This window comes from Pleurodeles waltl, chromosome 4_2 (assembly GCF_031143425.1).
Source record: "Pleurodeles waltl isolate 20211129_DDA chromosome 4_2, aPleWal1.hap1.20221129, whole genome shotgun sequence".
Taxonomy (NCBI): Eukaryota; Metazoa; Chordata; class Amphibia; order Caudata; family Salamandridae; genus Pleurodeles; species Pleurodeles waltl.
The window spans coordinates 1,066,107,852-1,066,130,481 of NC_090443.1; the positions used below are offsets into that span (position 1 = coordinate 1,066,107,852).

At 46.8% G+C, this 22,630-nt stretch overlaps 1 protein-coding gene across 1 annotated transcript in view; it reads right to left on the reverse strand.

Moving 5' to 3' along the window:
- Positions 1 to 17,973: 17,973 nt before the first annotated feature.
- LOC138293768 (uncharacterized) overlaps positions 17,974 to 22,630 on the reverse strand; it is a 112,478-nt gene continuing 107,821 nt past the window's right edge. Inside the window, exon 4 of the mRNA XM_069233109.1 lies at positions 17,974 to 21,203. Within this exon, the coding sequence (XP_069089210.1) occupies positions 19,732 to 21,203 (1,472 nt within the window). The 3' untranslated portion in view covers positions 17,974 to 19,731. The remainder of the gene's footprint in view (positions 21,204 to 22,630) is intronic.

A 22,630-nucleotide genomic window follows, 5' to 3' on the forward strand; every position in this document is an offset into this window, starting at 1 on the left:
ATTGGCTGAGAGAGACTGGCCCCCTGAACACATCCGCAAGCTCCCGCATGGGGAAGATGTCATTTTGCCTTCTTTCTCCGATCTTGTTCCAGAGGCAGATAAAAAAGCCTATGCTGTTGAATGGGCTTTAGCGCAGGCACCTGCATTGTACCGTAATCATGTAGGTTGGGACAAGGACTCTCCTTGTCATGTTATTCCCGTTAGGTCTACACCCCACCCGCAACCACAATACCCTGTTAAGCATGAAGCAAAAGCTCCGGTGATGTAGATACTGTCACAACTTGAGTACCAGGGAGTGATTGAGCCTTGTACATCGGCAATGAATAATCCATTATTTCCCGTTGCAAAACCAGATCATTCATGTAGAATAGTGGTTGATTATTGACACTTAAATAGTCATACTCGCACATATGCTATACAAAATTCACACAGCACAGCACTGATAAACAATATAGTGCGTAAAAAATATAAAACTACATTGGATATATCTAATGGGTTTTTCTGCCAGAATTTAGCACATGAAAGTAGAGACCTAAGTGCATTTTCATTTGGTTCTCAGAACGCTTTTGTCGTTTACCTCAAGGCTATAAAAATAGCCCGGGACTGTTTTCAGCCCGTGTGAAATCAATTTTGCACAAGCTTGATTCCGATGCATTCTCCTATGTGGATGATATCTATCTCACTGACGACGCCCTCGACATTCATCTTGCGAGGGTCAATCGGATCATTTTGGGATTTGCAGACCTCGGTTATTAATGTAATTTTAAGAAAAGCAAGATAGCCTTTATTAGTGTGTTGTTCCTGGGATATGAGCTATCAAATGAGGGGAAGAGCCTGGCCTGCACTTCCTAGAAAAGTGTGCTCAACTACAGCCTCCGAACACACTTAAGAAATTACAGTAATTACTGGGTTTCTTTAATTTTGGCAGAACATACATTCCAGATTATGCAGAACGCATCAAACCACTTTATGACTTAATTCAGCCCAATTTTTCTAGCAGACGATGGACGATTGAACACACACACATCCTTAGGGACATACAACGGGACATGTTAGAAGCTAGACACTTATACACGCGTGACAATAAAAGAAATCTAGTCATCAGAATAATTGCTGGTGCCCTTGGATTTACTTATGTCACCTTTAATGAGGGTGACACAGTGCCGATAGCATATAAATCACACTTATACTCAAATGCTGAAAAACGTTTTGCACATACGGAAAAGATTCTGACAGCAGTCCAGATGGCCGTCATAAAGGAGAGACCACTTGCCCAGGGGAAACGCATTAATGTTGTCTCACCGGTACCGGCACTAGAGGCTGTCACTAAAGCGAGCGTTCCAAACGCTAAGGCATTACATCCACGCTGGATTCAATGGGCAACGTCTCTGACCGCCACTGATGTTGATTATGTGTTTGACCCAAGACTTCAGACACAAGAATTTCTCCAGTATGAACAGGAGTACCCCGCTCCTCTACATATCTTGCCAATAGACAGTTATGATACCATTATTTATACTGACGGGTCAGCACAACCGGCTGTAGGTACTAAACATCAATACTTGGCAGCTTGCGCAGCCGTGTGCGAGATAATGGAAGACGGAGTTTTCCATCCTCACAATACCTACACGAGACCTTAGGGGACTGCACAGCCCAGTTGGCCGAGCTTAAGGCTCTTCTTCTAGCGCTCGAACATACTGAGCCAGGAACCCAGACTTTGATCATCTGTGATTCATATTACTGAGTCCAGTCATACAATGATTATCTCAATCATTGGAAAGTGAACGGGTTTAGAGATTCTAAAGGGGACACCATTAAACACAAAATGTTGTGGGGAAGGGTGTCTGATCTTAAGGATACCAAGTGTCCATGTAGTTCATACATTAGGACACCAACGTGTAGGAATACACGTTGCCGGCAATACATTGGCTGATGCAGCAGCCAAAGCATCAGTAGCTACGGCTTCTGTGGCTGCAGTGACTCGTTCTCGGACGAGGTTGGATAATGAAATACTGGTTGCCGTTAAAGCTTCGGCTGCAGGCAAGACCCTTCTGAAAGGATACCCTACGAACTATACTTACCATATCAGTGCACAGAATGTTGCTTATGCGACAATTCCTGGGGTAGGTGATTGAGTAATCCCCAATGAAGACCAGAGATTAGAGCTGATTACAGCCGCACACGAGGGTGTTGCTTCTGCACATGCTGGTATACAGGCCACTATAACAATTCTACAACAACAATACTGGTGGCCTGGTCTATGTAGACGGACTAAACAGTATGTCCTTTGCTGTGACATTTGCCAGCAGATTAAGGGCTCGAATATCAAACGCCCTCCGCAGACATCCCTCTTAGCGTCAGACAAGCCACTCCAATGTGTGTACCTGGACCATTGTGGTCCCTTACAGCCTGATGGTGCATACAAATACATTTTAGTGGCTGTGGATTCCTGTTCTAGATTCCTGTGGGTATGGCCACAGCGGTCGGCTGACGCCCGGACTGTTATAAAAGATCTGCTGATCTTTATCGGTACGTATGCGGTTGCAGCATTCCAATCGGACCAGGGCCCTGCATTTGCCTCTAAAGCTTTCAGGGACACCATGAGAACGATGGGTGTTGAACTCCATTACTCCTCACCATACCATCCTGAGGGAAATTCGGTCGTGGAGAGGCGGAATCGTGATCTAAAGCAGTCCTTAACAGCTCGAGTATTAGGTTCAGGCCGCAGTTGGTTACATCACCTATATGGGGTCCAGAGAGCACTGAATAATCTGCCAAGACGGTCCTTGGGGGGAAAGTCTCCATATGAGGTTCTCTTTGGGATACCTATGTATGTCCCCGATCTTGATGCCCCTGGTATGGTGGCAGCAGAAACACCATTTGACATAAAAGAACGTTTCACTGTTTTACAGGAGCTTCAACAATTTTGTGATGATAAATCATCTGCAAGTGCTGCCACCTTAGGAATAAGGGGATTGGCGAAAACTTCGACTGGCTGGATTCCTAACGTTGGGGATCTGGTTCGTGAGAAGATCGCTGTGAAAAAAGAGTTCGGTCCATCATACAGAGAGCACCTGTACCGGTCTTGGGAATAAAAGGCACCAGGACTGTCATCCTTCCACGATTGTCTGGTTCTAAATCGAATAGATTCATCTCCATTGATGACATCAAATTACACCATGGGGCCGATTCTTCACAGTAGACCAGGAGGTCCCTTGGGTGGTTCCCGATCCCCTCTCACTACCCAACAGGACATCCCTCTACATAGTAGGATGAACATCTCTGCTACTCACTATGCAACTATGTCCTCTGCTGTTCCAGACACTTCCTCGACCATGGGGAGGGCGGAACATGAACTTTTGTTAGTTCCAGTCATAACTTCAGTGACCACCCCGCTTCAAGATTTGGCTGTATTTTACACAAACACTTCCACGACTAATGATGTTGTCTATCAAGACCCTCCACGAGCGGTGGATCAGAATGCAGCAGGTCCTGTGTTTGCAGAAACTTCCTCTGGCTATTTCGTAGACATTGATGATTTGTCTTCGGATTCGTCCTCGACTGAGACTGACAAACTTTCGAGAAGTAGCAAACTGTATTGATGGCTTAAAAAGAACTATTTGATCTACCCATGGAACTATCTATGGTTCTGTTTGACATTTATTGCATTATTTTTATGGATTGGTTTTGTGGCTGTTTTCTTTTTGCTGATTAATGGTCATTATATTGCTGATCGCTCCTCTGTGGAGCCTGTTGATGAAATTTTAACACCACATCATTCTTCCCATAAGGTCGACGAGATTTGTCCCATGTAAATATTACAGCTATACTAATTTCTGATGGGATTGTGTGGGACAAAGTTGCATTCGATATATATGGGCCTACTGAGATTATTCAGATACCATAGGTGTTCAAAATTTCAATGTCTGATGTTATTACACCAAATGTTGTCTCTGATGATTGGGATGTCCAAACAGTTGATTCCATGCTAACTGAAATGAAGGACTACTCCACTTTTGGAAGTGATGATGAATATCACTATACAATGAATTATGGGGAAATGTTCTGCTATAACAATTGGGGACATCACTACCTACACCGTGCAACTAGACATAGGCCTCTTTTGAACTACACACAATGGGAACACTGTTCAACACCACAGGTGGGGAGTCCAAAGTATTATAGTAAAAAATTTACATACTTTTCTGGGCATGATACAAAGAAAGCAGAACCGTATTATTTTAGAATACCTCCGGCACAAATTAGAAAACTTTTGCTAACAAATACGAAACTGATTTATTCAGATCCCTTCGTTTCCTGGCTCTCGATTGAGGGTTACGAATATTGGAAAAACACTATTGATTTGAAAAGTGTATGGGGGACAAAGGATTGGCAGATACAGGGTAGGGAGGCTTTGTTTTGAGCATGCCTGATTCCTGTGCAAATGATTTTCTTAAACGACACTATTGAGCAGAATTCATGTCTAGGGTTAGCAAAAATTAAATATCTAAACACGCCCAGTATCCCTACTCCGGCAAAATTTAGAGATTGGCAACACTTTCTTAATGTCTCAGAAGACAGGCTAGATGCAATGGTTAAGGCTGGTGCCTATAATTCTTCACTTTCCCGTCCCGGCGGATGGTTGGTATGGCCCACCGACACTGATGAGTGTCAAAAGCGTTTTTTGAACTCTTCAGGGGGTTTTTCCATTCACAGGCCTGACCCTCGCTTTCTATCAGGTCAACATACAGGTATAATTACAACATACAGTGTGGGTAAGCTGTGCCAGCAATGGGTGCAGACAAACACTTTAACAGCGGTTAAGCAACACCTGAACACTCTTTCTGACAGTGTAGACTTACAGGATTTCCTATTAGGTCCTAGGAAACAACGCTCAAAGCGGTTTTTATAAGCTATTTACAATGAAATTTGGAAACTTTCCCAGATTGAAGCTGCTGCACGTTTAAGGCAACTAGATAAGGAGAATTTGGAAAAAACCTTAGCTGTTGTCGACAATGGCATGAACACGCTGTCTAACAGGATTTATTCACTATCGAATATAGTGTCGTCTGCTATTGATATCACTCAGACTGACTTGTCCCGGTTATATCATGGGCAAACACAGCTATGTTCCATCATGCAGCTGGGTTGGACATTACAGACACTAAAAAGTGGCCACATTCCATGGAAGTACATTAATGGGAGTGAACTATTCACTGCTTTTAATTTTTCCAGGGAACAAGAGACAATGGCTAAAAGGGAGGCTTGTTTCACCCTGCTTCAAGTGGAAAAGTTAGATAAGTTGCCCTTCATGGTAGCAGAGAGTCCTTCAACTATCTGGCTCTTACACGGCATTATTAATTTACCAATTTCGACCTTTCGTTTCTCGAGCTGCCTGAAACATCTTGCGGTGGGACGATATGAGCAGCTAAGAGATAGCTTTATTAAGGAAGAGTGGGAGTTGCTCTTTGACTATAAATGTCTGAACGGTGAACAGGAGGTCTTTCTTAGCGGAAGTGAATGTGAGACTGCTGTTCGTCATTCTATGATATGCAAACAGGTGTCTCTTCACGGTCTTTGCAATGTGGGGGTCGCAAATTTGGCCTGTTTTCTGAAGGGTACTCCCGTCCCCTTGATTCGTCCGGTGTTTCATGTACTTTCCAATGGAAGTTATGTTCTACTGAATGATGAAAGCTGTTGCGGCTTGCGACCTGGAATTGCCTACGCAATCTCAGTCACGAAGGTCGTTACGTGTTGTGGACATGTTTTGTTTCCCCCCCGCACGAGAGATAAAAGTATCTGAAATGTGGCCCCACATAGATACTATTAATGTGAACTATGACAAGTTGAGTAGACTAAAGGCGCAATTGTTTCAGAAACAGGTCGCCTTGACATCCGCAAAAGAGACGTATGGTCTCCAGATTGCGAGATCATCAGCTGAGATACAATCCCTTTTAAATACCGATTTCCCCAAACACTTTGGAGAGCTGGTATCCAGAATATTCAATGCTTCAAGCACAACTGGGATTGTTCATTTCTTTAAGGCTGTCGGGTCTGGTTTCATGTCCATCTTCCAGACTGTCTTCGGAGTCATCCCATCAGCCATCCATTCTCTCTTTTCCAGTGTGTTTGGTGGCTTTCCAATTATTTTGGCTTTAATTGGTGGACTACTACTGCTATTTCTTCTGATTCGCGGTGGTTGTTTCTTTCCAGCACCACAGAGCAATGGAGCCGCTCCCGTCAACCCCACTGTGCCGTGAACGCATGGTTCGGATCTTCGGTACACCTTTGCTGGTGGAACTGGAGTTTGACTGGTCGTTGTCATTCCGGCCTCTACTCTGGTGTGTACAGCCGGTCTTCCGCTGCATATGGTGCCTCTTTGAACATCTGCCTATGGTCTGTCTTGCTGTTACACCGACATCTCCTGTGGACCGCGAACTGCTGATGTCCCCGATGAGGGTTCATTCACGGTCATGCCCCTTGAGACTGAGGTTGCTCCGCGAGGCCACCTATGAGCCTTCCGTTATAAGATCTAACATGGATGAGGACACTGCAGCGAGTATCGATGCACCGATGAATGTGGCTCACTTCTGCTCTGTGGATACGTTTGTCCGTCCAGCAATAGATTTCACTTCAGACGATGTTGACTCGTTTTTGAGCTCCTTGACTGGTGGCTTCGATGACATTCTTCAAGATCCTGCGTATAACACATAATTTGATGAATTTGCCTACCATTTCCCGGTTCCAAAATATGCAATTATACTAAACGTTTGCTGTACTTGTCATAGTTGATATTAACATCTCTATATGTATTTTAGACAAATTTGTTTTAACATATTTTTTACACACAGCAGTTGTTTTATTATAAGCGTCATTTATTAGCTTGTTTCTGTTTTTTTTTTTTTAGTTCAGACACATCTTTTTTAGCGTTTGGGTTCCTGTACCTTCATCATACCTGTTACGGCAATGGGGAGGGTGTAGTAAATCCTAGTTTGTTTTAACGGGATAACAGGAGTTAGTTTAGCCGTAGGCTTGTAAACTCGTGCCCCCGTCACCTAGTGACTTTTAACCTACTTAGCTTGCTCTGTCTTAGTTCATTTATTTATTTATTTCCTTTAAGATGGTGGCCTTGTTTATAGTTAGGCCACTTGTTATGAGTTTTATTATCAGTGTAACTGTGCCAAGGCGTCAAGATCAAGCACGAAAGACAAACCAACAGTAGATGTTCACACTTAGGGATTTTCCCTCTCTATACTTTCGAGGGATTGTTGATATTAATTGCCGTCCCAAGCATGCCTGTTATCTATTGTTTTGAATTACACCTACGTCAGGGGACCTTGTAGATCTGTATAAATACATCACACTTTAGACAGATAATCAGAGGGATTCCGACCAGAGGGCATCGCCACCATCGCTGATACCGATGCTGCAGTCATCTTGACGCTGACCCAGTCTCCGTGTCCCTGCGGAGTCTGAGATAGAGACCTCATTCCAAGGTAACGAGGGTTGGGGGCTCCTCTCATGGACACGGCTTTGGCAGATTAGGGTTAACAAACCCAGCTCTCCTTTAGGTAGGAGGTTAGACCTATTCTCATTAGGGTATTAGGGCATATTCCATTTTATACATACATATATATTTCATTCATATATCGCAAAATGGTGGGGGTCTTCATAACAATGACTCTCTTCTTCACAATACTGTTTCTTGGTATATTCATTATCCTAATCATTGCAGTTCATGCAACTTATTGCAAATTGCAGTTATGTTAAATAAAAACTATTATAACTTCACTGCATCTGTGTTATTGCCTTTGTTTGTATGATACATAATATATCTGTGAGAAAAAGGTAATTTCCGTTTAACCACGACAACCCTGGGAAATCTTACTTTGAGTCCATGCGTAAGCGACTGCTACAAATCACCTTTTACTATTGTGTTTCTGGTGAGGTACTGCTAGTGAGCCGGTAAGGTTTGGACAACAGTTACAAATAGTTGTAGGAAAAGACTTAGGGGGTCATTCTGACCCTGGCGGCCGGTGACCGCCAGGGTCACCGACCACGGGAGCACCACCAACAGGCTGGCGGTGCTCCCAAGGGCATTCTGACCGCGGCGGTTCAGCCGCGGCCAGAAAGGGTAAACCGGCGGTCTCCCGCCGGTTTACCACTGCCCTTGTGAATTCTCCATGGCGGCGGAGCGCGCTCCGCCGTCATGGGGATTCTGACACCCCCTACCGCCATCCTGTTCCTGGCGGGTCTCCCGCCAGGAACAGGATGGCGGTAGGGGGTGCCGCGGGGCCCCTGGGGGCCCCTGCAGTGCCCATGCCAGTGGCATGGGCACTGCAGGGGCCCCCGTAAGAGGGCCCCACAAAGTATTTCAGTGTCTGCAAAGCAGACACTGAAATACGCGACGGGTGCAACTGCACCCGTTGCACCTTCCCACTACGCCGGCTCCATTCGGAGCCGGCGTCCTCGTGGGAAGGTAGATTTGCCCTGGGCTGGCGGGCGGCCTTTTGGCGGCCGCCCGCCAGCCCAGGGCAAATCTCAAAATACCCTCAGCGGTCTTGTGACCGCGGAGCGGTATTTTGACGGGGGAACATTGGCGGGCGGCCTCCGCCGCCCGCCAATGTTAGAATCACCCCCTTAGTCACCTACAAACTAAAGTACTGTCATCCTGAGACCAGCAGTCTTGCTCAGAGCAAGAGTCCAAACTACGACAAATCCAAATCTGGTATTGGGGGGCCACTTCCATGCACCCTGGGGCCTCCACCATGGACCCCCAGTGCTGCCAAACCAGCTCTCTGAGGTTTCCACTGCAGCCCCAGCTGCTGCCACCTCACAGACAGGTTTCTTCCCTCCTGGGGATTGAGCAGCTCAGTCCCAGCAAGGCAGAACAATGCATTTTGTTTAGGAGAGGGGTGTTACTCCCTCTCCCTCTCCCTTTGGAAATAGGTGTTACAGGCATGGTAGGAGTATCATCCTAGAGCCTCTGGAAGTGCTTTGAAGGGCACAGATGGTGCCCTCTTTGCATAATCCAATCTACACTGGTTCAGGGACCCCCAGGAACTGCTGTGGCGTGAAACTGGACAAAGGAAAGGGGAGTGACCACTCCCCTGTCCACCACCACCTCAGGGGTGGTGCCCAGAGCTCCTCCAGAGTGTCCCTGGTGTTAGCCATCTTGGTTTTGGGATACTGTGGGAAGCATCTGAGTGGCCAGTGCCAGCAGGTGACGTCAGAGACCCCTCCTGATAGGTCCTCTTCTGATAAGGTAGCCAATCCTCCTCTCTGGCCTATTTAGGGTCTCTCTTCTTGGTGTTTCCTCAGATTTGGATTGCAAGACTCAAACAGGACTCCTCTGCTTCAGCTTCTACCATTAGATCAACTGCAGAACTGGTCAAGGAACACTGTAACTGCAACAAAGAATCCAAGAAGGCTACTGCGACTCTGTAACTTCAGCTACTGCCAGCAACTGCAACAGTTTCCAGGTTGTGCATCCTCAGAAGGCTCCCTGTCTTCAGCCTGCACTGGAAGAATTGAAGGAATCTACTGTGGAGTGACGGAGTCACTTCCCTGCTTCAGCAGGCACCCTTCTGCAGCCACAACCAGTACTCTGGGTCCCCTCTCATCTCGATGAGTGTGATCTCTGGAACACACGTGGTGGATCAAATTGACCCTGACTGTCCAAAGGTCCAGCTGTCCAAATTTGGTGGAGGTAAGAGCTTTCCTCCTCATGCCAGACAGTACCCCTGTGCACTGTGTGTTTTGCAGCTCCTAGGGTTTCTGTGCACTTCTTCTAGAAATCCTTTGTGCACAGCGTAGCCCAAGTCCCCAGCACTCTATCCTGCTACGCTCAGCTCCCTGAGTTGTTCTCCAGCGGCGTGGGACCCCTTTGTGTAGTGCTGCGATGACCGCCATTTGCAACTCCTTTGTCCCCGTGTTCTGGGACTCCTGTGGGTGCTGCCTGGTCTTTCTGAGGGCTCTCTGAAGTGCTGACATCCCCCTCTTTCTCCTCATCCTGAGTTGAGACCCCTAGGTCAGTCCTGGGCCCGGGCAGTGCCTTTTCCCGCCAACCGCATTTCTTGCGTGAGCCAAGGTTTGTTGGTGGAATCCAAAGACAAAAACCAGCCTGCATTCTTCTACTCGACATGGGACCTCTCCTGCACCATGCAGGAACCTGCAGCTGTCTTCTTTGGTGCATCTCTGACTTTTTCTTCCAACCGGAGGTTTCACTTTTGCACCTTCATCCGCGTTAGCAGGAGCTCTTATTCTTCCTGGACTCTAAATCGACTCTTGGGCTTGGTCTCCTGTCTCCACAGGTCTTCAGGTCCAGGAATCCATCATTGGTGTCTTGCAGTTTTGCTTGGGTTTTGCATTATTCTTTATCACAACTTATAGTGTGTTCTGAGGAAACTTGCTGTACGCACTTCTACTTTCCTGGGCTCTGGGGTGGGGTATTTTACTTACCTTTGTTGTTTTATTACACTCCCAGCGCTCCTCCACACACTACACTTACCTAGGTGGGAAACAGACATTCACATTCCACTATTTTAGTATATGGTTTGTGTTCCCCCTGGCCCGTTGCAATCTATTGTGTTTTTCACTGTTGGCACTATTTTATGACTGTTTACTTACCTGATTTGGTTACTAGTGTATATATTGTGTATAATACTTACCTCCTGTAGGAGGCTGGCCTAGCTTGTAGTGGGTACCAGAGTGTAACCGTATCAGCGCGTAGGAATCACACATGAACTGGCTGTTCTATGTACAAGGTGTTTATTATTAGATTTTGAGGGTTAGAGTCCATGGTAGATTTAGGTCTTTCTTCTGTTGGTGTTTTCTTTCATCTGGCTTGGTTATGGATGTTTTAGATATCGGAGTATGTTCTTCACACTTCTCCTTTGTCTCCTCATCTCACAGGTTCCCCGGGAAGCGTATGTGGAGAGAAAAAGAGGAACAGAGGTAAGTGATTTATTTTAAGATACTCTGGGATTTTGTTATTATCTTTTCTGTCTCCTTTCTTATTTTTCCTTCTTTTGTTTCCTCTCCACTTTGGTATCTTTTCTTCCTTGTACTCGTTCTCTGTTCTATCTCCTTTAACTGGGATTCTTCCTAGGTCTATTCTTCTCCCTTTTCTTCCTTTTCTTTTAAGAATGGTATCAATCTATTAGTCTCCTATTAGCCTACTTGGCTGGTGATACCCTGTGCGCGGTGCCTTGGTGTTGCCTCTAGGCTTGTGCTTGATATTTAGTGATTTCGTGCGATAGCGCTCTCCCACCCTTTTCCCCTTCTGTTGCCCTTTTCCTTCTTCCCCTCCCTTCCCCTTGTTTCTTCCCTTCCCTACTCTCTCCCCTCCCCCACTTCCCACTCCCTCAGGGCAGGGCCCTCACACACCTGGAAATGCCACGCTTCTCCAGAAGCGTGGCGAGGTGCAGCGTTCTGTCTTCCCGGATTCCTGCTGTTAGGTGTCCCGTCTGTGATATCCGGTCGCGTTGCTGGGATGAGCACCGCTCTTCCGTCTCCCGGCTCCTCTCGCGTCTCCAACTCTCTTTGTCCTCCTCCTCGTTGTCCTCGCAGTCTTCTTCTTCAACACCGGTTCCGTCTCTGTCTCCGCCTTTCCTTCCATCTCCTCCGACGCCTGCTTGTGCTGATACTGGGGTATCTGACCTTCCGGCTTCCCGCGCCGACGGTCCCTTCAGCCAATCACGGGAAGGGAAGCCGGGGAGGTCCGGAGCAACACAGGCAGCGCCAGCACCAGTCAGTCCGATGTGCGGGCGATCCACATATAGCCCGTCACATACACTCCCACTAGAGAGCGGCCGGTCGGGACGCTCGGAAACAGGGTAACGGGAGAGGAAATTGGCAGTCACCATTCGTTTTCCCGGGAGATGCTGAATCTGAAATGAAAAAGGCTGTAAGGAAAGGAACCAGAGCAGAATACCGGAATTTGTGTCCTTATTATGAGCGAGCCAGGTGAGAGGAACGTGATCGGTAACCAGGGTAAAGGTCCTGCCAGACAGATAATATCTGAGAAAGTACAGCCCCAAGTCCCACATCGGAGGCATCGGTCAGTAAAACAAAAGGCTTATGGAAGTCTGGGCAACATAACACTGGTCCTGAAGTGAGTGCAGCCTTTAGTCTGTCAAAACGATGTAACTCAGACAACGAAGGAGGGAAAAGGGTATTAGGACATGATTTCTGTAACAGGTTAGTAAGGGGTTCCGCCATAGTGGAGAATTGAGGAATAAACCGTCTATAATAGCCTATTAATCCCAGAAAAGCCCTAATATCTTTCTTTTTCTTTGGGAAAGTCATTTTCTTGATGGCTTCTATTTTCTCCACATGCGGGCTAATCTGGCCACCCCCCACTATGTAACCCAAGTATTTGATACTAGTTTGGCCTAATCGATATTTCTCTGGATTTGCGGCTAGCTGGGCTTCCCTTAGGGCCTGCAGAACGTCATCTAAATGGGACATGTGATCACCCCACGTTTTGCTATATATAATAATATCATCAAGATATGCCACTGCTTATTGACTATATGGCCGTAAGATTTTATCCATGAGTCTTTGGAAGGTGGCAGGGGCCCCATTGAGCCCAAAGGGGAGGACCGTGAAATGATATAGTCCGGAAGGGGTGGCAAAGGCTGTTTTTTCTTTGTCCTCTATTCTCAAGGGTGTTTGCCAATATCCCTTCATATGATCCAGGGTGGATAAGTATCTGGCTTTGCCCAATCTCTCAATAAGTTTGTCAATTTGTGGCATGGGATATGCATTAAAGTGGGTTAGGTTGTTGACCCCTCTATAGTCCACACAAAACCTGGTACTTCCGTCTGGCTTAGGAACCAGTACAACCGGAGAGCACCAAGGACTGGTTGATGGCTCAATAATATCAGCTGCTAACATGGACTGGACTTCCTGTTCTATAATCCTTTGTTTTGCCTCTTGGATGCGATATGGCCTCTGCCGGGAAACTTTATCTATTTTGAGCCGAATGGGATGTTGGACTAGGGTGGTTCTTCCCGGGAACTTAGAGAAGACGTCCTGATTTACATCTATCAACTGGACAAGTTGCCTATGACAGGATCCTGTGAGAGCGGGATTGATCCAGGGTCTGGCTATGTCAGAAAGATCTTGGGTAAGGAGGGAGGGATACAGGATATCTTCGGTAACATCATGGGTGATGTAACGGACGGGCTGCCCATGGGTGGGTTCTAACCATTTTTAACGGAGAGTGATATGATATATCTATTCCCTTCCGCTGCCTTGGGGAATGGCCAGTTTATATGTGGTGGGGTTAATTAGTGCAATAACATCAAATGGTCCCTGCCATCGGGCCAACAATTTGTTTTCAGTGCTAGGGAGTAGGACCAATGCTTTGTCTCCTACAGTTAAACAACGAACTACACTTCTAGCATCATACACTTGCTTCTGCTTGGTCTGAGCTTCACGTAAAGTTGTGTGGGCTTCTTCCCACACTGTATGAAGATTTTCTCTCAAATCTTGTGTATAGGTTAAGAGGTCCTTTATTTCCTCTTCAGTGTCTTCCCATTGTTCGGCTAACATATCAAGCAGGGTACGGGGCTGTCGGCCAAACAACATTTCAAAGGGGCTATGTCCTAGGGAGGTCTGTACGTGGGTACGGATTGCGTATAATACCAGAGGTCGTTTTTTCTCCCAGTCTTTACCAGCCTCTGATATGCTTCTTTTTAGAAGGGTTGTAATGGTCCTATTGTACCTCTCTACTAGCCCGTCTGTTTGTGGGTGATATACAGAGGTACGGATTTGTTTCACCCCTAGAGATTGGCATACCTCAGTCATTAGTCTGGACATGAAGGGGGTCCCTTGGTCAGTCAATATTTCTTTTGGGAAACCCACCCTCGAAAAGAACTCTATCATTGCCTGTGAAATGGCTTTTGTGTGCATACTGGGTATGGGAATTGCTTCCGGATACCGGGTGGCATAATCCACCAATACTAAGACATATTGCTGGCCCCGAACTGAGGGTGTGAGAGGTCCAATAATATCCATCCCAACTCGGGAAAACAGGTTGTCTATAACAGGAAGGGGTTGGAGGGGAACGGGTTTATGTGGAGAGGGGTTATACAGTTGATATTTGGGACACTCTGCACAATGTTTACGAATTTCCCTGAAAACCCCAGGCCAATAGAACCGTCTGAGCACTGCTTCCTCTGTCTTTTCCCTTCACAAATGACCTTCCCCGTTATCCCCAAGGGCTAAGTGTAACACCTGCTGACGGTGACTCCTAGGTACAACCAACTGAAGTTCTTTTCCCCCGTTTGTGGTGGGTCTCCTGTACAGTAGGTTATTATGAATCAGGAATCTGGGACCTACCCCTTGTTCTTCTGGAGATAATGCTTGCTGCCATGCGTGTTTCAAAGAGGGGTCCTCGTTTTGATTCCGCCGAAAGTCTCCTGTGACCGTACAAACTTTTCTAGCAACCTCGGGTCCGTCTCGTGGTAGGGATTTCTGTGCATAATAATGACGCTGCTCCTGTTTCTGTCTCCTACTGAGGTAACCCGGGCTTCTTTGGGTTCTTCCTTATCCAGTCCACTGGGTGCCTCCTCCCACCAGGTTCTCAAGAGATGTTCTTGCCCGGCTTTATCCAACAGAGAGGGGAAGTCCTCATAATCAGTTCCGAGGATTATATCCTTGTCCAATCGGGGAAGCACCCCAACCCGTAGGGTCTCGGTCCTATCCCTCCACTTCAACCGTATGGTAGCCAGTGGATAATACCGATGATCGCCATGCACACATGCGATTAGGACCTGGGTTTCGGAATCCTCTTGACCAGGCAATTCCCTACTTTTCTCCCCTTCCCACACCCTCAGGGCAGGGTCCTCACACACCTGGAAATGCCATGCTTCTCCAGAAGCGTGGCAGGGTGCAGCGTTCCGTCTTCCCGGATTCCTGCTGTTGGGGTCCCGTCTGTGATATCCGGTCGCATCGCAGGGATGAGCACCGCTCTGCCGTCTCCCGGATGCTCTCGCGTCTACAACTCTCTTTGTCCTCCTTCTCGTTGTCCTCACCGTCTTCTTCATCAACACCGGTTCCGTCTCTGTCTCCGCCTTTCCTTCCGTCTCCTGCGACGCCTGCTTGTGCTGATACTGGGGTATTTGACCTTCCAGCTTCCCGCGCCGACGGTCCCTTCAGCCAATCACGGGAAGGGAAGCCGGGGAGGTCCGGAGCAACAAAGGGAGCGCCAGCACCAGTCAGTCCGATGTGTGGGCAATCCACATCTAGCCCGTAACACAGAGGTACTTACACCTTGTGCCAGGCCCAGTTAACCCTTATTAGTGTAGAAGAGGTGTTTCTAGCAGCTTAGGCTGATAGAAGGTAGCTATGGCAAAGCTGCTTAAGCTAAACTAGGAGACATGCAAAGCTCTTACTATACCACTGGTGTCATATGCACAATATCATAAGAAAACACAATACACAGAATTACTAAAAATAAAGGTACTTTATTTTTGTACCAATATGCCAAAAGTATCTCAGTGAGTACCCTCAGTATGAGGATAGCAAATATACACAAGATATATGTACACAATACCAAAATATGCAGTAATAGCAATAGAAAACAGTGCAAGCAATGTATAGTCACAATAGGATGCAATGGGGGCACATAGGGATAGGGGCAACACAAACCATATACTCCAAAAGTGGAATGCGAACCACGAAGGGACCCCAACCCTATGTGAGCTTGTAGAGGGTCACTGGGACTGTAAGAAAACAGTGAGGGTTAGAAAAATAGCCCACCCCAAGACCCTGAAAGGTAGGTGTAAAGTGCACCTACTACCCCCAGAGAGCACAGAAGTCGTGATAGGGGGATTATGCAGGAAGAACAAACACCAGCAATGCAACAGTGGATTTCTGGACCTGAGTACCTGTAAGACAAGGGGACCAAGTCCAATAGTTGCGACAGTGTCGAGAGTGGGCAGGAGCCCAGGAAATGCCAGCTGAGGGTGCAAGGAAGCTGCCACCCGTTGGAAGAAGCTTGGAGTTCTGCAAGAAAGAAGAGAGCTAGGGACTTTTCCTTTGGAAGACAGATGTCCCACGTCGCGATGAAGCTTGTAGAGGTGTTCCCACGCAGAAAGGCCGCAAACAAGCCTTGCTAGCTGCAAGGTTCACGGTAGAGGTTTTTGGCTGCTGCTGTGGCCCAGGAGGGACCAGGATGTCGCCACGTGGAGGAGGAGACAGAGGGGATGCCCAGCAACTCAGGGAGCCCTCACAGGAGCAGACAGCACCCGCAAAAGTACCTGAACAGGCACTTGGAAGGAAAGTGAACAGGAGTCCACGCGAAGTCACAAAAGGGAGTCCCACGACGCCGGAGGACAACTCAGAAGGTTATGCACTGCAAGATAGAGTGTCGGGGACCCAGGCTTGGCTGTGCATAAAGGAAATCCTGGAAGAGTGCACAGGAGCCGGAGCAGCTGCAAATCACGCAGTACCCAACAATGTAGTATAGCGTGAGGAGGCAAGGACTTACCTCCACCAAACTTGGACTGAAGAGTCACTGGACTGTGGGAGTCACTTGGACAGAGTTGCTGAGTTCCAGGGACCACGCTCGTCAGGCTGAGAGGGGAGCCAGAGGACGAGTGATGCAGTCTTTTGGTGCCTGCATTAACAGGGGAAAGATTACGTCGACCTACAGGAGATTTCTTCAGAGCTCCTGGTGCAAGGTGGAGGCAGGCTACCCCCAGATCATGCACCACCTGGAAACAGTTGAGAAAGCCGGCAGGATGAGGCGATACAAGGTTGCTAGTAGTCGTCTTGCTACTTTGTTGCGGTTTTGCAGGTGTCCTGAGCAGTCAGCGGTCGATCCTTTGGTAGAAGGTGAAGAGGGAGATGCAGAGGAACTCTGGTGAGCTCTTGTATTCGTTATCTGAAGAATTCCCCAAAGCAGAGACCCTAAATAGCCAGAAAAGGAGGTTTGGCTACCTAGGAAGGAGGATTGGCTACCAAGAGAGGTAAGAGCCTATCAGAAGGAGCATCTGACGTCACCTGCTGGCACGGGCCACTGAGAGCAGTCCAGTGTGCCCCCAACGCCTCTGTTTCCAAGATGGCAGAGGTCTGGGACACACTGGAGGAGCTCTGGGCACCTCCCTGGGAGGTGTAGGTCAGGGGAGTGGTCACTCCTCTTTCCTTTGTGCAGTTTCACGCCAGAGCAGGGCTGGGGGATCCCTGAACCAGTGTAGACTGGTTTATTCAGAGAGGGGCACCATCTGTGCCCATCAAAGCATTTCCAGAGGCTGGGGGAGGCTACTCCTCCCCAGCCCTCACACCTATTTCCAAAGGGAGAGGGTGTTACACCCTCTCTCAGAGGAAGTCCTTTGTTCTGCCTTCCTGGGTCAGGGCTGCCTGGACCCCAGGAGGGCAGAAACCTGTCTGAGGGGTTGGCAGCAGCTGCAGTGGAGACCCCGGAAAGGCAGTTTGGCAGTACCCGGGTACTATGCTAGAGACCCGGGGGATCATGGAATTGTCCCCCCAATGTCAGAATGGCATTGGGGTGACAATTCCATGATCTTAGACATGTTACATGGCCATGTTCGGAGTTACAATTGTGACGCTGTACATAGGTAGTGACCTATGTATAGTGCACGCGTGTAATGGTGTCCCCGCACTCACAAAGTCCGGGGAATTTGCCCTGAACTATGTCGGGGCACCTTGGCTAGTGCCAGGGTGCCCACACACTAAGTAACTTTGCACCCAACCATCACCAGGTGAAGGTTAGACATATAGGTGACTTATAAGTTACTTAAGTGCAGTGGTAAATGGCTGTGAAATAACGTGGACGTTATTTCACTCAGGCTGCACTGGCAGGCCTGTGTAAGATATGTCAGAGCTCCCTATGGGTGGCAAAAGAAATGCTGCAGCCCATAGGGATCTCCTGGAACCCCAATACCCTGGTTACCTCAGTACCATATACTAGGGAATTATATGGGTGTACCAGTATGCCAATGTGAATTGGTAAATTTAGTCACTAGCCTGTTAGTGACAAATATGGAAAGCAGAGAGAGCATAACCACTGAGGTTCTGGTTAGCGGAGCCTCAGTGAGACAGTTAGGCATCATAGAGGGAACACTTACATATAGGTCACAAACCTATGAGCACTGGGGTCCTGGCTAGCAGGGTCCCAGTGACACATAACAAACATACTGATAACATAGGGTTTTCACTATGAGCACTGGGCCCTGGCTAGCAGGATCCAAGTGAGACAGTGAAAACACCCTGACATATACTCACAAACAGGCCAAAAGTGGGGGTAACAAGACTAGAAAGAGGCTACTTTCTCACACCTCCTAAGGGAGTATAGCATCTAAGATATTTTTTGGCATTGTGTCACTAAAATAAAGTACCTTTAATTTTGGTAACACTGATTATTGTCTTTCTTGTGTGTAAGTGCTGTGTGACTACAGTGGTATTGCATGAGCTATGCATGTCTCCTAGTTCAGCCTTGGCTGCTCAGCTACAGCTACCCCTAGACAGCCTAAGCTGCTAGACACTGCCTACATTTCACTAATAAGGGATAACTGGATCTGGTATAAGTTGTAAGTAGCTTAGGTACCCACTATAAACCAGGACAGCCTCCTACAAACGCAAACAGCTGCCTTTTCTGCAACAGCCTGATAAGTATCCCCTTAATCCTGCAGTAATTTATTCTAACAAGACAGCATGGTTACGTTATTTTTGGCTTCAACTAGCTGCCTCCCCATTTGCTTGCTTTCTTGTTCTAACTGAGCACATTTCTCATGCATTTTTGCACACAGTAGAGAATCAGCAGGGCCAGCAGAGGGTGTTTAGGAAAGATACAGCAGGGAGGGTTCTGCGGGAAAAGAAACTTCTGAGAGTGTGCAAGATTATTCTGATTTAAACACCCTTTATGAGAGCAGCGCCCTGAGACTCTCACAGGTGAGTAGTTGCACTTTATAAAAACTGATTGATTGATTGATATTCCAGAAATTGCCTTTAATAAATGGAAGCTCCCAGCTATCTGCTGTAGAAAGGTGGAGGACAAGTGGAACCTGCTAATCTGCTAAGGTACACAGAAAAACATGTGTGACTCATTAAATACTCATCTAACAACTGAACTACTCATTAAGCCTCTTTCACCACAGGTACCGATAAGTTACAACATACCAGTAAAACTGTGCATTACAGGATCAACAGTATACAATCTAGAGTTCTTTTGGTTTATAGGACTAGTAGGTGAAAATGTAGTTACAGTGAATTATCAGGTCAAAAGGACAAAATACAGAGCTGCAGTGATTTATGGGGTAAACCTGACAAAAACTTGTTACAGCGAAAAAGGGATCTATCTTGTTTGTACCACTCGATGTGGCAGAAAATGTCCTTTAGAGTAAAGCTCTTGGCATACACTGTGCAGTGTTAAGGTACTCCGTGTGCATTGTTCGGTGCCGCAGAAGATGTGCCTTTCAAGTAAAGCTCTTCTCACACCCAGTGCAGCTATAAATCCTCTCTCCGGTGTGTTAACATTGATGCAGTTGAAGATGTGCCTTTTGAGCAAAGCTCTTCTTACACTTGGCACAGTGGTAAGGCCTCTCTCGTGTGTAAGCTTTGATGCCGAACAAGGTTTCTCTTCTGAGCAAAGTGCTTGGAACACACAGTGCAGTGATAAGGCCTCTCTCCTGTGTGTATTCTTTGGTGCCGTACAAGGGTTCCCTTCTGAGCAAAGTTCTTCTCACACACAGTGCAGAGTTAAGGCCTCTCTCCTGTGTGTATTCTTTGGTGCCGCAGAAGATTTGCCTTTCGATTGAAGCTCTTCTCACACACAGTGCAGCCATAAGCATGTTCTCCTGTGTGCATGCATTTATGTTGATGAAGAATGTTCTTTCGAGTGAAGCTCTTGGCACACACAGCACAGTGATAGGGTCTCTCTCCTGTGTGTATAATTTGGTGCTGTAGAAGATTTGCCTTGTGACTGAAGCTCTTCTCACACACAGTGCAGCCATAAGGCTTTTCTCCTGTGTGTATGAATTGGTGCTCATGAAGAATTTTCTTTCGAGTGAAGCTCTTGGCACACACAGTGCAGTGATATGGCCTCTCTCCTGTGTGTGTTCTTTGGTGCTGTAGAAGAGTTGACTTTCGATTGAAGCGCTGCTCACACACAGTGCAGGTATAAGGCTTTTCTCCTGTGTGTATGCGTTGATGCTGATAAAGGCTTTGCTTACATGCAAAGCTCTTCTCACATACAGTGCAGCCATATGGCTTTTCTCCTGTGTGTATGCGTTGATGCCGATAAAGACTTTGCTTACATTTAAAGCTTTTCTCACACACAGTGCAGCTATAAGGCTTTTCTCCTGTGTGTATGAGTTGGTGCTCATGAAGAGTTTTCTTCTGAGTGAAGCTCTTGGCACACACAGTGCAGTGATAAGTTCTCTCTCCTGTGTGTACGTTTTGATGCTGTACAAAGGTTCTCTTATGAGTAAAGCTCTTCTCACACACAGTGCAGCTATAAGGCTTTTCTCCTGTGTGTATGAGTTGGTGATCATGAAGAATTTTCTTCTGAGTGAAGCTCTTGGCACACACAGTGCAGTGATAAGGTTTCTCTCCTGTGTGTATTCTTTGGTGCTGTAGAAGATGTGCCTTTTGATTGAATCTCTTCTCACAAACAGTGCAGCAATAAGGCCTCTCTCCTGTGTGTATTCTTTGGTGCTGTAGAAGATATGACTTTTGATTGAAGCTCTTCTCACACACAGTGCAGGTATAAGCCCTCTCTCCTATGTGTATTCTTTGGTGCCGTACAAGATGTGCCTTTTGATTGAATCTCTTCTCACACACAGTGCAGCGATAAGGCTTCTCTCCTGTGTGTACTCTTTGGTGCTGTAGAAGATCAGACTTATGATTGAAGCTCTTCTCACATGCAGTGCAGATATAAGGCTTTTCTCCTGTGTGTGTTCTTTGATGCTGTAAAAAAGTTGCCTTTTGAGTAAAACACTTTTTACACTTGGTGCAGGGATATGGCCTGAGGTTGGTGTGTACTTTTTTGTGGATCACAAGAAGTGTTTTACTGATAAATCTTTTTTCACACACATTGCAAGCAAAGTGTCTCCCCCTCATGTGCATTCTGCGGCATTTTCTTAGGTAGATATTTTGAGTAAAGTTCTTCTTGCCTCCAGAACTTTTATAGCTCTCTTCCCCATCCATACTTTCTAAGTGTGATTGTTGAGCTGCAGAATGAAAAGAAGACGGAAAATTACACATGGGAAATATTTCCTGAAAAAGCTGCAGTTATAATATGGAAAAGTGGACAGGTAGAATTCAGGAAAATATGTACATTCCAACAAGAAGAGTCACAGTTCACTTTGAGACACAAATGGTGGCTAGGCCGCTCACAGGAAGTGCAGTGACGTAGTGAGTCAAGTGCTTCACAATAAGCACTCACTGCAGAGATTGAACCACAGCAGGGACCTGGGATACGCTAGCTCTAGTCTGTGTACTTATAGGGAAACTTCACCCCAAGACCCAATGACATAAAAGGATCATTAATAAGAACTGGATCATTCTAAATGGGGACTGAAGTCTACCCCGACTCAGTGATGCGCGCTATTAAGGGGCTTTCCCAAGATAAGGGGACATTATTGCTGTGGCGACTGCAACATTTACTGGCTGACAGAAGCGACCAAGGAGCTTGACTTAGGCCTACTCCGTACGTGGGATATACGGGGCCATACAAATTACAATACGAACAACCGCGTATACTTAATTCACTGTCCATGTCAAATGTTCTATGCAGCCATGACCACAAGGTCGGGAAAGATAAGAATTAATGAGCATCACAGCACAATTAGATGCAAAGAAAATCAACAAAACTTACCAGTCATAACACTTCTAAGCAGCAAACTCCAAATGACATGAAGTGCTCTGTTTATAGAAGTTACAGGATGGACTCACCATACATCAGTCTACTGCTGCAACAACATTGGGTTTTTAAGCTTCACATGAACATCAACAGCCTTACCGATGACAAACCTTGGATTTCACTCATGAAGAATGTTACTGCCCCTCTCGCAGCTAAGCTGTTCATTGTTTAAAGCACTCCGCAAGTGCATGTGTTCTCCAGGTGAGTCCCTTGTGTGCTCCTCTACAGAGCGTTGCTCTCTCGCCTCGACTTTGATTAAAATTCACATTGTTGCTCGGTTCCTTAAAGTGTCCTCATTTGGAGAGTGCAGACTTCACAGGGCCATACAGTAATGGTCAAGCAGCCCAGCGTTACTCTGTTTTTTTATTACTTATTTTTTAATACTGTTCACCTGCGCAGTTTGGTGAAGTGTCCAATGCATTCCTGCGAACAACAGCAGATCTTTGTTGCAGTCTCTTCTCATTCGAGTCAAGGTTTAAAAAACTGCACAATGTGGCATTTCATTCCTCAGCACATCAGGTGCCTGTCCTGTAGTTTGTGAGCTCGTACGTGCAGACGATGAGTAGCCAGCGGTGTGCTGGAGACACGAGGCCCAAAATGGAATGGCGACTGAACTGCATCAGCACTCGTAAAGCGCAAACAGAAGCAAGAGCACCAATGAACCTATATATTGAGGAGAACAGTGCCTGCGTGGCTGTTCATTTAACGCAAGTGATATTGAAGCAGCTAGCTGTT